Here is a 17,015-nt window from a genome sequence, read left to right on the forward strand (position 1 = left end):
ATATAGACCTCTTCATCCTTCTCATGAATTGGCAACTGACAGATTACACCAAGCAATGCAACTGCATCATATTTGTTCCTTAGCTCTAGCCAAGTAGATTCTATCCTTGGTCCCTCTGGAGCATTCTCTTTCTGAAATGGTGCAATGTTATCCTTAATCAACATGACCAATGCTCTTCCTTTGCTTCCTTCCCTATATTTCCGGAACGCCTTGTATCCAGAGATATTTAAAACGCAGGCCTGTCTTTCTTTGAGTTCAATCTCTGTCTTAGCCACAGTGTCATCTTTTCACAGTGCAATCCGTGCCTGTTGCTCATCAATTTTATTTACCACACTCAATGCATTCACATGCATTACTTCCATCCCAAGATAATCAATTACCCAGCTAACATTAATTCACCCTGGATGTTATGTCCACTTCCAGGTCTGCTAAAGTGTTCCGCCAACTGGAGGTAAAAGCCAGCCCTTAGTAACTGCTGTAACCCAATATAGGTAGTGCCGCTGCGGCATTTTTTTTCTCTCTTATCTTTGTAGTGAATTTTCTTTGGCAGTTAGCATCAAGAAGTGCCATACAGAATATTCTCCTGCTTTTCAATTCAAGGAGTATCATGTGATCAAATCAATAGCTAAAATTTATGGATGCAGGTTCTCCATTTGATTCCTGGGCATGCCGCAAAATTATTCTGTATTTTTGCAAGTGAAAGCATTTTCTGAAAAACAGAAAGGTAGGGTTCAGCCGCACAAGCAGTCTGAGATACAGAATCTAAAGCAAGTGAACGCTACAGCAATGAATATGGAAACCAAAAATGGGAGCAATTATTTTCACCTATTGTTGGTGTACAATTCAAGAGTAAGGCTTAACAATTAAATTTACAACAAATACTCTGACAAAATCTACTTTAAAACTTTTCATTTTCTTATCCAACTTCTTGTCTAAGGTGGAATTGCAACTTATTTTAGTGGGTACTTGCTGGTGAGAATGCATTAATTGGAAAACTATCCGCCACTAGAATTCTGTCTCTAGAATTGCAGAGGTTGAAAACAGAATAAGACTTGGGAATAGTGAAATATTCCCGTATTTCAGACTTTGCTGCAACCTCGTTTCATGATAGATGATGCCAAGTGTGAGCGAATTTTGGTATCTGATCATATCTCTAACATTTAAAGGTGTTTTAACTGGGCTTACATGATTATTTTCTTAGCTTAATTTCTTAGTGAGTAATACATAAGAGTCAATAATACAATTGTCAACATTCACTGGAAAATATTAATGCTTGATAACAACACAGTAACATGCAAACCTAAGGCTGGAGGCTATCCGTCATATTTACCTGAGCAAATTGAATTTCGCTGCCTCCCAAAGTTTGTTCAGTCATGCAATTGTCAACTTTAGTTTGTTTTTAATGATTATAGTATAGTTGCTTTTAGTACAAAAATATCACATTTGACTGAATTGTGAGAGTATTATAAATTAGAATTTACTATTAGCAATTATAATTGTTAGAAATTAGTAATATCCTATGTTTATTTCTGCTTATCAGCTTGAAATAGGTAGAGGATTAAGCTAGTGTTATAAACTTTGTCTCTCTAGAATTAATCTAATGGATTTATTATTCTTAGGTTGTGATAGTTGTACTGGGCTTGTGCCTAGGAGCCAAGGTCAGGTGATGCATTCAGAATAGTGCAAGAGCAACCAAATTTAGACTTAAAAAACAACTGTCCTATATGACGTGTCAGGTTTTTCATTTAATCTTGACTAATTAAGACACTGCCAAGGTGCAAAGGTTAATTAGCGTATGAAGGTACAAAAGAAATTACTTTAGTAAATAATCCTCTGGTTCAATGGAAAGGTTTGATTAGATAATCAGTTGTAAAATGCTTATCAATAGCCCCAGTGAACAATTCTGAACATGTGTAACTGAGAACAGGCAAATTCAACCAATGCGGCCCTGACAAATAAGCTTGCAAGGTAAGAATGTAATTCAAAGGAATTATGTGGGAAACAGCATTGGAAAATATCACATAGTCTCGGAGGTGAAATTCACATTATAGGATGGATGTGATATGATGCAGAGGAAATTTAGCAGAATGTTGCCTGAGCTGGAGAATTTTAGTTTTGAAGAAAGATTGGGTAGACTGGGGTTTTTACCTTGGTACAGAGGAGACTGGGGAGGACAGGACATGACAGAGATGTATAAAATTATAATAGGCATAGATAGAGTTAATGGGAAGAAACGTTTCTGCTTGATGGAGGAATGAATGACCAGAGGGCATAGATTTAAGATAAGGGACAAAAGCTTTAGAGGGGATGTGCAGAAAAGCATTTTCATATAGAGGATAGCAGGTGTCATTGTCTGTAAGGATGATAGAGGCAGAAACCTATTTAGATGTGTACCTGTGATGCCATACATTAGTATGGGCCAAGTGCTGGAAAATTGGTTTAGAACAATGACTGTTTTTGATTGGCACAGACTCAATGGCCCATAGTGCTTTTTTCAATGCAGTATGCTTCTATAATTAAATGATGTAAGTACATCAGCTAAAGAGACCTGTGAAAGTTGGGAGGTAATGTATGTGTGGGCTCTTATTTTATGGTACAAGCTAACATACCATTAAGCAACTTGCACACGTAGAAGGAACAGGTTCAATAGTAACATTCAAAAGCGAACTGGACAAATAATTGCAAGGAAACAAATTACAGGGCTATCAGGAAAAAGTAGGGAGGTGAGATTAATTGGATAATTTGACAAAGAACTGGTACAGCCCTGATGAGATAAATAGCCTGTTGGTATGCTCAATGACTGAATCAATGATGCCATGGATATAGAAAACTGGGAGTGTTAAGTTCCTCTTTAAATACTGTCATTGCGTCTTTTACATCTGTGCAGAAGGTATCAGATCATAACAACCATTGTACAAAAACTGCTTTATCATTAAGTGGATTAGCAATGTTCAGGGTTATAGGGATAGGATGAGGGGTTGGGCTGGGTGGGATGCTCTTCAGAGGGTTGGTGTGGTCTTGATCGGCCAAATTGCCAGCTTCTGATGGAGGGCCTATGTCCAAAACAGCAACTCTCTTGCTCCTTGGATGCTGCCTGACCTGCTGTGCTTTTCCAGCGCCACACTGTTTAATTGTTACCACACTGTAGGGACTCTATAACATCTTTATTTTCTTACCTTGTGCAAATCATTTTGAAGCTATTTTCTGTGGTTATTGACCTCACTGCCACCTGGAAAGTTTCTCTTCATTGACTCTTGGCAAAAGCATTCATGATTTTGAATACCATCGTCAGTTAGCTCCTTATTGTTTCTCTGCTCAAAGGAGAAAACCAGTTTCTCCAAATAACTGAAGATCCTCCTCCCAGCACAATACTAGTAAATCCCATCTGCACCCTCTATAAAGTGTCACGTCTTGTCTGAAGTATGGCATCCAGAATTGAACAAAACATACCAACTGATGCCTAAGTAGTGTTTTATAAAGATTGGAATATAACATTTTTCCTTTTGTGATAGGTCCATCTATTTGCTGAAGCCAGGGATTTCATATGCATTTGTGACAACCACTTAAATTTGTTCTGTCATCTTCAAAATTTGTTTTCTCTGTTTTCTCTGTTCTTGCATCCCCTTTAAAATTGTAGCATTTCATTCATATTACCTCTTCACGCCCTTCCTATGTATTTCTTCATTTCTACATAAATTTGCATCTGCCAAGCATCTGCTCAGTTTTTACCAAACTATGCCATCCTGAAGTTTGTTAGTATCTGCCTCATTGTTTACAAGTTTAGTTTCCTTTTCAAAGATTTAAACTTTGTCCTATACTCAAATCCAAGTTATAAATATGTAAGTAGATAAGTGGACCTAACATTGACATCTTAGGCAGACACATGTATACTTTCCTCTAGTATGAGAAACATTTTGCCTTCTGTCACTCCTAACCCATGGGCATTAGTTTGGCTAAGCCAACCTTTTGGTAATAGGTCAAATGCCTTTTCAAAGTCCAAATGTACATTAACTGTAACATCCCTACCAAGCTTCACTACCAATTTACTAAAATTACTAAAAATATTAGAACCCAATGATGAAGGCTTAAAGATAGAATGAAGTTATTATTCAGGCCTTATCTAAACAACTGAGGCTACTGATGCCTATTGTATTTTCACAAGGAATGCTCTGACAAGAGTATACGATTCAGAGTTTGAGGTGGATCCAAGTGGCAGGGAAGACAATAGCAGCTGGTCAAGGTAGTCTGGAGCCATAAAGAATATTCTTGCTTCTCCAGAAGCTGCAGTGATTTGAAAAAAAGAAATGTAATTTGCATATTTTTCAGAGCCAGCTGCTGGTTCGACCATGTCCCAACAACCTGAATGAATCAGAACTTGGGTGAGTCCAATTTCTGGTACAAGTTCACAAGTGGTTCAGACTCTCACTGGCTTAAACAAGGAGTTTAGTAACTGCTTTAAACAGCTGAAACCAGATGCCTGAAAATTTATCTTGCTTAATTTTTGATCTGATATTTTTCATGCATCTTTCTGATGCAAAATATTTGAGATTTACCTTGTTCTATTTTATACTTGTTTTACTCCAATAAACAGATGCAGCAAGCATCAACTTCTTCTCCATTATACAGATATTTATCTAACCGATATTAAGAATTTTCTGTCTGAAAATTGACTGCATATTTCTTTATTCCAACAGTGACTACACTTCAAAAATAGCTGTGACATCCCTAAGGATGTTCTGAAGTCGTGAAAACACTATATCAATGCAATTCTATTATTAGACAACAACTGGCCATGCCTGAGAGAGATTTTCTGAGGAAAGTTAAAAGCTTTCTAAAACTGAATTTCAGTAGTTTATTTAAATGATGGACCTGCTGGAACAAGACCGAACCAGCTGTCCTAATATCTTCCAAATTGTAATGAGGCTCTCATCATATAAATTATTATAGCAATTAGTTGGAGACAGTGGTGAAGCTATTACACTTTTCAACAATAACAATCATAATTCGTACATGGTTTGTTTTGATAGTTGCAGTCATATGAACGCAGTAAGTGTTGACATGCAGAACCCACTCCTGGTACTGTGGCTATTCCTTTTATTGGAAATATAACTAACAACTCCTTTGGGGGGTCTATGGCACAGTGATAATGTCACTAGAAGTGCAATCTTGAGACCCAAGCTAATGGTCTGGGCACATGGAATACAATCCTACCATGGCAGTTGGTCGAATTTATATGCAAGTAATAAAATTTTGAATTAAAACCTAGTTTCAGTAATGGTCACCATGTCACAATTATCTGCAGTTATAAAAACCCTTCTGGTTCACTTATACTGCTTATAGAAGAAAATCTTCTTTTGTCTGTGCTACATTTGAATTCACACCCACAGTAACATGGTTGATATCTGAAGTGAAATGCCCATCACACAGTTTGTTTAAGGCCAATTGGGGATGGGCATAGAAATTTAGAAAATAGGAACAGGAGTAGGCCATTTGGCTCTTTGTGCCTGCCCCACCATTCATTACGATCATGGCTGATCAACCAACTCAATAACTTGTTCCTGCTTTCCCCTCACATCCTTTGATCCCTTTAATCCTAAGAGCTATATCCAAAACCTTCTTGAAATCATACAATGATTTGGCCTTGACTGTTTTCTGTCATAGTAGGTTCCACAGCCTCATGACTTCCTGGATGAATAAATTTCTCCTCATCTCAGTCCTAAATGTTACACCTTAGACGATGAACCCTGATTTCTGGACTCTCCTGCCATTATAAACATCCTTCCGGCATCTATTCTGTTAGAATTGTATACGTTTCTATGAAATCTACCCTTTTTCTTCTTCATTCCAGCGAACACTTAACTGATTCAATGTCTTCTCATTCATCATTCCTGCCCTCTCAGAAACCAGTCTGGTAAACCTTTGTTGCACTCCTTCCATAGCAAAAACATCCTTCCTCAGGTAAGATGATTGAGAGTGTACACAGTATTTCAGGTGTTGTCTCAGTAACTGCAGCATAACATCCCTTCTTCTGTACATGAATCCTCTCACTATGTTTGCCAACATACCAGTTACCTTCTTCACCATCTACTACAGCTGCATGCTTCTCTTCAGCAACTGATGTACGAGGACACCCAAATCTCATTGTACACCCCTCTTTCAAATTATAGCAATTCAGATAACAATCTGCCTTCTTGTTTTTGCTATCAAAGTGGGCAACAAACGCTGGCCTTTCCAAAGATGCCAATTTTTCATAAAATAATTAAAATAAATACAATGGGGAAAGGGATGGCCAGTGAGATTGAGTTCAAGTGCCGGTCTGTCTATTCAGCTCGAGGAAAAAAGAACCATGCTTCTCAAGAATAATTTGTGAGAGTTGGTAAATAATTCGGTTTAGCGAAAGAAAATTCTTGCACTGCGCTAAATGGATTCATGAAGAACTTTAATCTGTAAGTTTATTTAACTCATAATAGGGTTAATGTGTCCAGATTGGTTAATTTCCATGCTAAAAAGACTGTTACAAAACAAGACTGTTACAAATTTGTTGCACTTAATCCTCTCTGCTACATGAGGTCATATGAAAGGACAGTATTCTTTTCAGCTCACAATTTGACAATAAATATTGGACAATAAAGGTGAACTACGAGCTACATTGTTCACTTATGGAAAAGACTTGGAACTGAGTCCAAAGTAAATCTAGTCCAGATCCAGGTACTGTGAGTTGAAGCAATACTGTACACTGTGATAATCAAGAGTAACTTCTCATCCCGAGCCAAAATAATAAGAATAGAAAACATTGAAAATACACAATGTGCTGATTTGCATTTGTATGGAAAAGGTGTTTAATATTTAATTTGAAGTGATTAAACAAACACAATCTCAATCCAGGTAACACGACTGTTGGCCTTGGGTTTGAGATAATGTCATTTAGGATGCCTTTCAAGGGAAAAAATAATTTCAGTTCACACTAATCATCAGGAAATCATTGTGAGAAGAATACATGGGGAGGCAGCAATGGACAAGTGGTAAAGTCACTAGATTAATGAACCAGAACCCCAAGATAATGCTCTGAGGCTTGAAACTCACCACTTCAGATGGTGAAATCTGAATTCAATTAAATCAGGACTAAATGCTGACCATGTTAATTGTCTTAGTTAACCTGGTTAACTAAGAAGGAAATCAGCCAACATTTGGCCTTCCCTCTGGACAATTAAGGATAGGCAATGAATAAATCACTAGCCAGTGACACATACATTCCCCCAAACAAAAAAAGTAGACCAAATCATATAGAGAACCACAACAGAGGTGTGGAGATCTAAGTTAGCCTTTGAAGTCTCAAGACAATGTCACTAGAAATAGAGAAATGAGTGATTGCCTTTTTGTTTTTACTACATGGAGTGTGTGTGTGTGTGTGTGTGTGTGTGCAATTTTGCTTCCATTATCCCTGCACTAAGTTTTAACATGCCAGAAAGAAAAACACCAATTGTGGAGTGTAAACATGAGGCTGACTTTGAAGGCAGGGATAATATGTCATTCCTTAAATGAAGGGTGACTTGTAAGCCAAGAATATGAAATGCAATATTTTGAAGTCTGAAAAAATGGAATAATCACAAAATTCACTTCTATATGATGATATAATGGCAAAAGGAGCAAAATTGTTTGGGGAAAAGGGACTTCTGGCTTCTTGGAGGAAGCAACTGGTTGCAATAAAGTGACAATAGTAAATTGGCTGCATTGGACCAAGGGACTGGATGTTTCAAAGGTTGGATGGACAAGTTGATCAGTGAAAGAGGAACAGATGGGAGTATAATAAAAGTCAAGAAGGCATTGCCATGTGGATTTGTAATGGAAAGTTCAAGGGACAATCAACAAAAGGATCACATAAATTTGAGAGGTAACACAATACTCAAATTGCTGCATGTTTAAAGCATTCCGTAACATTTTGCTTAAGTTAAAGACACCGGTTTGGTGTCTATTTTCTTTACCACCCAACTATCATCTTTCAGCTGAAAGCCGAGTTAAAAAAGAACTGGACAGAGAAACAAAAGAGCGAGTTAAAAAGAAACAACAAAGAAATTGAAGAAATGGAAACATGAAAGGAGAGACAGACAATAGCATGAGGACTTCAGGGATAGTAAGGAAGTGACAATTACTGTCTAGTTTACAGCGCACAATGTTGTGGGAGATTATCTGACTAGTGGTTGAATAATAATGGTGTATCTAGCATTTACTTGCATGAGTGGAAGCTTTAAGTTGCAAGCCTATCACTAGTATGATTTATGCAGGTAATTGAGTTACAATTACACAGAACTTGATTTTAGGGACCCAGGCAATTGCTTCTGTCTTCTGATTGCTTGGCTGAAGGAAATCATTGAATCCCCATGGTGTAGGAACAGGCCCTTCAGCCCCAACACTTTCACACTGACCCTCTAAAGAGTAGCCCACTCAGACCCATTCCCTTACATTTAACCCTTTACTAATGCATCCAACCTATACATCTCCGAACACCATGGACAATTTAGCATGGCCAATTCACCTGACCTGCACATCTTTGGATTGTGGGAGGAAACCGGAGCACCCGGAGGAAACCCATACAGACATGGGGAGAATGCGCAAACTCCACACAGACCGTCACCCAAGGCTGGAATCAAACCTGGCTTCCTGGTGCTGTAAGGGAATTACTGTGCCACCCGAAATTGCAGCTTATCCAAGACAGTCTATGACACAAGCTGTCTTACAGTGTAAAAGATGTCCATGAGTTTAGATAGTTGAATGATATGAGAATGCATGTAGACCTTGACTCCACATCTACAGACAGCTTGCCAATGGACAGATTTAGATGAAGAAGAGATGGCGGCTAAGCATGAAACCTCGGGAGCTGACAGCACAATGGTGGAATGAAAAAAACGCAGCAAAATGTGCCTCAGTTATGATCAGATAGAAAAGGAGCAGACAGTGAAAAAATCAGGAAGGCCACTGAAGGAGGATGGTGCAGTTGGCTATGATGAAACAGGTTAAGGATGATACAGTTGATTCCCGAATATCTTACAGTTTATTCCTATTCTCTTGTTCCTGTGGTTTAAACACAGAATGATGCATGTAGTTGGGTCATCTGTCTTGGAGCAACTTGCTCCTGGCACTGAGAAAAATAATTAAAGAAAAAAGATGTTCTTGATACATTTTTGTGTCTCCTCTATTCATATTAATTCATCTCCCTCATGCCAGAGAGTTCAATGTCACTTATTTGCACTATAAATCAGTGCTCTCATCACAATTACTGTTTAAATTCAGTCTTCCAGGAAAATAAAATGTAGAGTCATATGCAGCTAATTTTGAAATGTATCTGCCATTTTCATTCACTCGCTAAAACTGTTGTTTGTGAAAATGATCTGTGGACAACACATCTACTGTTTCTTGAATAAGACCATTGCTTCTGGTAACAATTTATGTTTCTTTTTAACTTGGTGTAATCCCATAGCTCTGTATACTGCTCACTAAATTATTTAACACAACTCAGGTGGTCTTTTATATGTGTGCTACATGCCTTTATTTTATTGATATTTTGATTTGATATATATTATTTCTTTACTGTCTTTCATACATCTAGTTTGACTATTCCAATGTACCCTGGCCAACCTGTCATGTTGACCCTCAGTAAACATGAAATCATCCAAAACCATGCTGTTATGTTTAAATTAAATTCTGTGCACACTGGCCTGCACTGGCTCCTTGATAAACTGTTTTAATATTCTCGTCCTTGTTCTTCACATCGCTCGATGGCCCCATTCTTTTTGACTACTTAATTTCCTTGCAACCCAGCAACATTTCTGCACTCTTTCAATTCTAACCTCTTCAGCATCCCAATTTTAAGAGGCTACCATTGGTGCATTATCTTCAATTGCCAAGGCCCTAAACTGTGAAGTTTCCTCCCAAAACCTCCCTGCCTCTCTGTGTCTCTTTTCCTTTAAGATGCTCCTTAAAACATATCCCTTTGACCAAACCACCCCTTGTCTCTCTAAATATAGCTCGGTGTCAATGTTTGTGTGTATGCCCCTTCAAAGCACCTTGCTATATAAATATAATTTGTTGTTGTCTTAATTATCATCTGAATTACATTAATTTAATTCACTCCAACATATGCATCTTTTCATAGATATGTGCATTCCTCCCACCTTTGCACTTTTAGTGGTAATGAAGAATTTCAAGTGAAGAAAGATAACTTTTTAAAATCATTTTAGATTACAGTTAAATGAAACTTACAAGCAATCCTGTAAACGAGCATGTAAGCAAGACATACCTACTGCTAATTCATGCACAGGAAAAATGTTCCTCACAGCAGCTTCACATAACACAAAGAAACCCTGCTCAATGACACATTCACCCACTAGCAAGATGCACAATAACAATTTCATGCACACAGCACAAAAAGACTTTTATTAGCTCTTTCAAGCATTTCAGGATAACACCCAATAGTCCTTCCACATAATTTTGCTTTTTAGCATGACTTCTGTTCAGGCTACAAACTGTTAAAAACTGTATGTAATATAATAGGGGATCATGGTTTCTAATGAGTTAGCTCCTTTATCATGTTGCTTTCAAGCCACCAATAAAGGCAGGTGCCCCTTATTTTCAATCATTGCAGGCTTATGTCCTGGGTCTTTTGCAAATAGCATTAGGCTGGTTTTAACATCCTAACTGAAAAAGTTCAAACTAAGTAACTCTCCTCCAAGCATGCTTAGATGCCATCTCAATGTAGGCAATTAGTGTTAACCTGAAATGATTTCACTGTGTATAGCATAACATTAAACATAAAATGAAAAGTCTAAACATAAATATTGTATCAACACCAATCTTGTCAAAAGATACAAAACCTGCAATCTAATGTGATTTTATAGGAATTGTTTAATACATTCATGACCATTTTCAATCTGAGCTATCATTAAATAACAAATGACAAGTTAACATTGCAACTCTTGAAGTATAAATTTCTCTCTTGCATTATATACTTTCAATAAACCGGTACATTTTGCATATACTTTTCCTAAACAACCAACTTCCATTCTTACATCTTTTGCAAAGGAATATGGTAACAGTTGAAGAGGTGCCCATTTGAATTCATGACTATTGCACAATTCAACTTCTCCAACCTGAGTTCTGAGTGTAGGTACAGAGATCTTGATTAATTACGTCTTCTATGTTGTTCCTTACATTACATTGAAGATAAATTTCTGTGAAAGCATTATTCCACTGATAGTTATTTTTGATCATGTTCTGATTAACATAATATTAACAGGAAGGTGGGCAATTAACACAAGCCAATACTTTAAAAGGCCCTTTTAAACTTCCTGCATTGCAGCTGCATAAGGACCTTGCAGCTGTCCTGGGAATGCTTGCACATGCTAGTCCTGTCCTGATCTCTGTGACAGGCTACTAGGAACAGACGGAGCATGGTTCTCAAAGTTCAGGACTATTGAGTTCTGGTGAATGAAAGAAAATCATTGGCTTGCACCCCACATAATATAAACACACGTCTCTGAATTTTAAGGAAAGAATACTTAGATTGTTGAACAGCAAACTGGGAATGAAACTCTATATTCGTGGGATGGACTTGAAGTCATTTTAAAAAATCGAATTGCTATTTTATTTGACAGACAAGACAAATCCGTTTCTACACCTCATCATTCAGCTGCCTGAATAAAAAAAAGCATCTCTGAATATGAGCACCTATATTGGTCTCGTATCTTGAAAGTGCCGTAGGTTAGCACAATACCCAATATTGATCTTGAGACATATAATACTGAAAAGTATTGCCAACTTCCCGAACAGTTTACACTTTATGCCGGTCTGAATTACTTGAAGATTGGTTGGGAATCAATTACGGAGGGGTTTTTTTTTGCTTAATTCTGTGGCTGAAAAGTAAACAAGGCATCTCCTGATTTTTTTTTTGCTGTCTATAAATGAAGCAATGGGAAAGCCCCCGTGGTGTGAGCAGGACTCGGTTCCAACCAGCTTCAGAATTAAGCAGCGGTATCGAAATGGGAGAGAGGGAGGGAATGAAGGATTTAAAACAATAGCTGTTTGGAACGACAATCTCCACACACACACACACACGAAAGAGAATGAACGTTAGGGTTCACCTTTAATTTAGTATTAGGATAGCGCAGTGATTTCCTCGGTGCGGTATTATTAGACAGTGCGGCTTGACTAAGATCCTCCAATACTTCGATGATATCGTCAAACAGGCACCTCTTGTCGCTGTTCCGCAACATACAGATATGAGAGAAAGAATAGCTGAAACCGGAGCTGTTCACTCGCATCTCCAGCACGGCTTTGTGCATTTGCAGAATCTGATCGGCTCTCTCCAGGATGTCAGCCCCAGGAAGGGAACTGAGTACCACCCTGCCGTATCTGCCCGGCGTATGCAGGTCCGAGTACAGGCTGTTCTTGGACTGGTTGATGGAGAACAGACTGTTCACCAGGGTCCTCTCGATCTTGGCCAGGCTGTGCTTGGGCGCCACCAGCAACTCCAGGTCAGTTTCCCGCTGAAATTTATTAAGGAAGGTCGCCCCGAACAGGATGGAGAGGATGGAGGGGACTGTCAGGAAAAAGACGGGGTGCCTGCTGACGAATAATCCCAACCAGTAGAAACATCCCTTCAGCCCTGAGTGCACGACTTGTCGCAGCATCCTCCTGCAGCTCTTGCAGAACCCCCAGCCCTGGCTCTTCCTGTAAAGCTCATCTGACATCTGGCTTTGCCCCTTTTACATGTTAATCCACACCAGTCCCTTTTGGGTATTACTCGGGAAAGCACTGCAGCAGTTTCACAGCAGACGGCCAACTATTGATCACTCGGGGCTTTTTTTTCCCCTCCTTGTTAAAGGCCAGCCCTCGTTTCGCCATTGAGCGGTAATAGTTGTATCGTTTTCACCGCATCGCCCTCCATCCATGTGTACATTAGGGAGCAGTATTAGACTGACTGTTGGAAGTGCTGTACTCTAATTTATCGAGCTACTGGAACCAAGTGTGTGGTTCTGAATGGGGGAGGACGCCGAATCTCTATTTATAGAGCCTTCTTCACAATGCTGGATGCTGACTGACTCAAGTACAGGCGCTGAGGTAGAGTCCTTCAGTGGACGAACAAGATTTTGCTGCAATTGCTTCAACTCGCAATGATCGGCTTCTGCAGAAGTTGCAGTTTGTAATCCCCTCTGCTAGTGCACGGTCGCAGTTCCGGAAAAGAATCTCAGATCATTGCTTGGATTTGAATTTATATTCACGAGTGAATCCTTAAACCCGATAGAAGATGAGGCACTTTCTGATTGTCTTCCCCGGTCATCGGGGGGTCCCTGCAGCTGTTAAACCAGGAATCAAAGACTGGAGACATTAAGTTGTCTCTAGCACTCTTATTTGTTCGAGTGGTTTAACCCAATATACCAGCGTTTGTGTGTGTGTGATATACACAGTAGCTACACTATTTTCTGCAGCGTGTTTGCTTATAACTAAACTCAGATTTAAGATGGGCATGCTTCCACGAGAAATTGCCGAGCTTTTGTAATTCCCCCTGTTGCTGACTTTTCAATTGCTCTCATTTGAATTGCAGATTTTCATCAATAAAAGTAAATGTCTCAATTATCCAAGCGGTTGAAAATATTGCATTCACTATCCAGATTGTTTAAAACAATGGGATTTTTTTTCAAAAAAAAGAAATACGTTTTCAATCCATTTATTAGCAGTTTTTAAGTCACCCCCATTGGGAAGAACATGTTTCAGGGTATTGAGTGCGGTGAGATCAAGATCACCTCAAACCTTTCCATTGAGCAAATAACTCGTTGGCTCCAACTTACTTCAGATTCTGATATTCTGAGTTTCCTTTGCTTTCATATAACAGGGCACCCACTCAGTAGGTGGGTTCCGCTGAAGCCACAGCTAAATACTAAGAGATTGGATGGTTAATAAAGGAACTGTAAATTCGATTAATTCAATCTGTTCTTTGTAATGTTAAGACATGCAATGTATATATCTATGAACGACATGGCAAATTGTGCAAGTACCAAAGATTTATTTCTATGAATAAAGCATATTTTGAAACAAAAAAAAGAAATTAAAAAAACTTCAGATTCTGATAATCACTCGCAATGTGAAATGACTGCAACGGCAGTGAGAGGCAGAATTCTTTGCAGGTCATGGGGACTCCTAGTCGTTGTCCAGAGAAGCTATTGTGGGGATTTTCTGAGGGAGCCTGGTGTGTGTTCCTTGTCCATCTCACACTAGGCTTATTACTGGACAGGACATGCACTGGCAGGCTGGCTTTCTAACTTCCTGTACCTCCTGAGTGCTCAGCCATTTGAATGCCAGCAAGATCCTGGTATCTACGCCCATCCGAGGAATGCTACTGGGGTCATTAAGCTGGGAAGGTGACCCAGTATTCAGTGTTCAGTTTTTAAAATTTCCATCCACACTTTTACAAAGTGTACCAAATTGCACCATAATGAGGAGGCTGTGCAGGTGCATCCTGAAATGGTTATCCAGTATCACATCTTCCTCTCTCCCTTCCCCACCCTCAGCTTTTACTGATACTGAATTTCAACCCGATACTGGCAGTGACTCCATTGGCATTATTCAATTATCTGACCTTATCTTGACTCTGTGGGTGCATACAATTTGGTTGAAGTTCTAGGGAGCTGCTGATGACGGTGGTGTCAAAAACAGCAACAGACATCATTAGCAGAGTTACGGACAAGGATCAAATAAAAAACGTGGACGATTTGTTTGTGTGAAAGAAAGTTGCATTTCCATTCAATAAAGAGCAGCATGTAGTGAGTATATGGACATTAATCAATTTAGAGTGAGTTACAAATGTCAGTAAAATAAGAGGGTAAAATAAGTTTAGAGAACGTATCAAGGAGTGAATGTAAACACCTTAACATTACCAAAATGCAAAGAACATTAAGGTAGAACTGAATGGAGAATGGAAAGAGAAATGGAACCATATATAACATAATCAGTGAACAGGTAAGAGTAAGATAGGATGAGTGGTCTTGTGCTGTTAAATTCTTTGAAAAATCTCTGAAAATATAGTAAACTCAAAGCTATGGAATATATCTCTCTCTTGGGTTCATTGTCTATCTCCAGATCAAGTTCAGAGAACTAACAATTAAGAATGAAGCCAGTTGAGTGCAATAGATGAATGGATAGGGCTATGAATTCAACCCTTCTCAACTCCCACCCACTGGAGCTAAAGCTAATACATTGAACTTTCAATGTCCTTCAATTTTGTTACAAATTTTACTCAACCTTGCTGATGGGAGGGCAGCTTTTAGAAATGTGTGTTGGACACAAACTATAGTTATTTGTCTTCATTCAGCCATTCTGGGAGCAATTAGGCAAGATAAAGAGAATCCAGTGATGTGTGTACAGGACCTAACTATTGGTATTTGTGTCATAGGAATTCATAGAATCATAGAATCCCTGCAGTGTGGATGGAGGCCATTCAGCCCATCAAGTCCACACCGACCATCCAAACAGCATCCTACCCAGACCCACAACCCCCCTCACCATCTTATCCCATAACCTTGCTTGCACATCCCTGGACACTGTGGGTAGTTTAGCATAGCCAATCCAACTAACCTGTAGATCTTTGGGCTATGGAAGGAAGCCAGATCACCCAGAGGAAACCTGTGCAGACATGGGGAGAATGTGCAAACTCCACACAGACAGTCAACTGTGGGTGGAATCAAACCTGGATCCTTGGCGTTGAGGCAGCATTGCTAATCACTGAGCTTTACAAGCTAACACAGCATTCATTGTTAGCTTTAAGTTGCAACAAAAGTATGAATGAACCACTTGCAATATTCAAATCTATAAGAATGGCTATGTACAGAAGATGCCAGATCTCTGGAAATGCCCTGCACTCAAAGTGTACACAATCCAATCATCCACATACTCAACCTGATCCTGAAAAAGCAAGAGTGAATAAATACTAAATACAGTCACAAGCTACCTTTTTTTTTCTATTTGATTCGGTCATTTAATAAAACCCAAACCTCACATGCAGTAATGACCCAATCTATTGAGTCATGTTCCTATGCCCCTTAGGAAAGTTCAACCTGAAAGATACCACCAATTTATTAAATGCAACAATAAAATTTATATAGGTATATATCATCTACCAAAGTGTTTCTTGACCCTGACTCACCTGGTTTGACTTGAATTACCTACTGCATAACAACCTGACCCAAACCTAGAAATATTTGAAATCTGACACTGCCTCCGTCCCAAAAGTTCTGGAGTTGAGACATTGTATCAACTTATATAGCACATTTGACACAAAAAAATGTCAAAGGTTCCTTTACATGAACATTATCAAACAAAAGTCGCATCAAGCTATGTTTGAAGATACTATGGGAGATGACCAAATGTTTGGTCAAAGAGATTGCCTTTAAGAAACATCTCAAAAGAGGAAAGAGAAGTGAAGGGAAGGAGAGGTTTAGGAACATGGTTATAGGTGCAGGTCATTAAACCCCTTGAACATGTTCTGTTTTTCAAAGAGATCACAAATTATCTCCATGTGACCTACCTTAGGATAACAGAATTCTATCAACCTCAGATTTAAAATACAGTTAATCCAGAATCAATTGCTAACTGTGGAAGAGGGTTCCAAACGTTTTCCATACCATTTCCTTTTAAAAAGCTAAACAGAGATATACTTTTCAAAAATAGAGTGGCATTGGCTTTATTGGAAGTTCGGAACTTGAGTTGGAACCTCTCTTGTGGAAGGAGAGTTGAGAGGATGTTATTCTGTAATTGTTCTGAAATTATGTCTGATATTAGTACCCAAAAGTAAAGTTTCCATCTCTGACATTATTTATAATAGCGCGTAGAATCACAATTAAATAAAAAAAAGTCATCCATTTTTATTGAACGTTTATGACCATGAGATATCACAATGTGGTTTACAATGAATGGTGCAGATTTGAAATGGAGTTACTGTTTTAATGTAGGAAATCTGACAGCCAATT

At 38.7% G+C, this 17,015-nt stretch overlaps 1 protein-coding gene across 1 annotated transcript in view; it reads right to left on the reverse strand.

Annotated features, from left to right (window-relative positions):
* Nucleotides 1-13,019, reverse strand: part of ptchd4 (patched domain containing 4) — a 95,121-nt gene extending 82,102 nt beyond the window's left edge. The window contains exon 1 of the mRNA XM_072556621.1: nt 12,135-13,019. Coding sequence (XP_072412722.1) covers nt 12,135-12,743 — 609 coding nt within the window. The 5' untranslated portion in view covers nt 12,744-13,019. The remainder of the gene's footprint in view (nt 1-12,134) is intronic.
* Between the last annotated feature and the right edge of the window lie 3,996 nt (nt 13,020-17,015).

The sequence above is a fragment of the Chiloscyllium punctatum genome, chromosome 3 (genome assembly GCF_047496795.1).
Source record: "Chiloscyllium punctatum isolate Juve2018m chromosome 3, sChiPun1.3, whole genome shotgun sequence".
In the NCBI taxonomy this organism is placed as follows: Eukaryota; Metazoa; Chordata; class Chondrichthyes; order Orectolobiformes; family Hemiscylliidae; genus Chiloscyllium; species Chiloscyllium punctatum.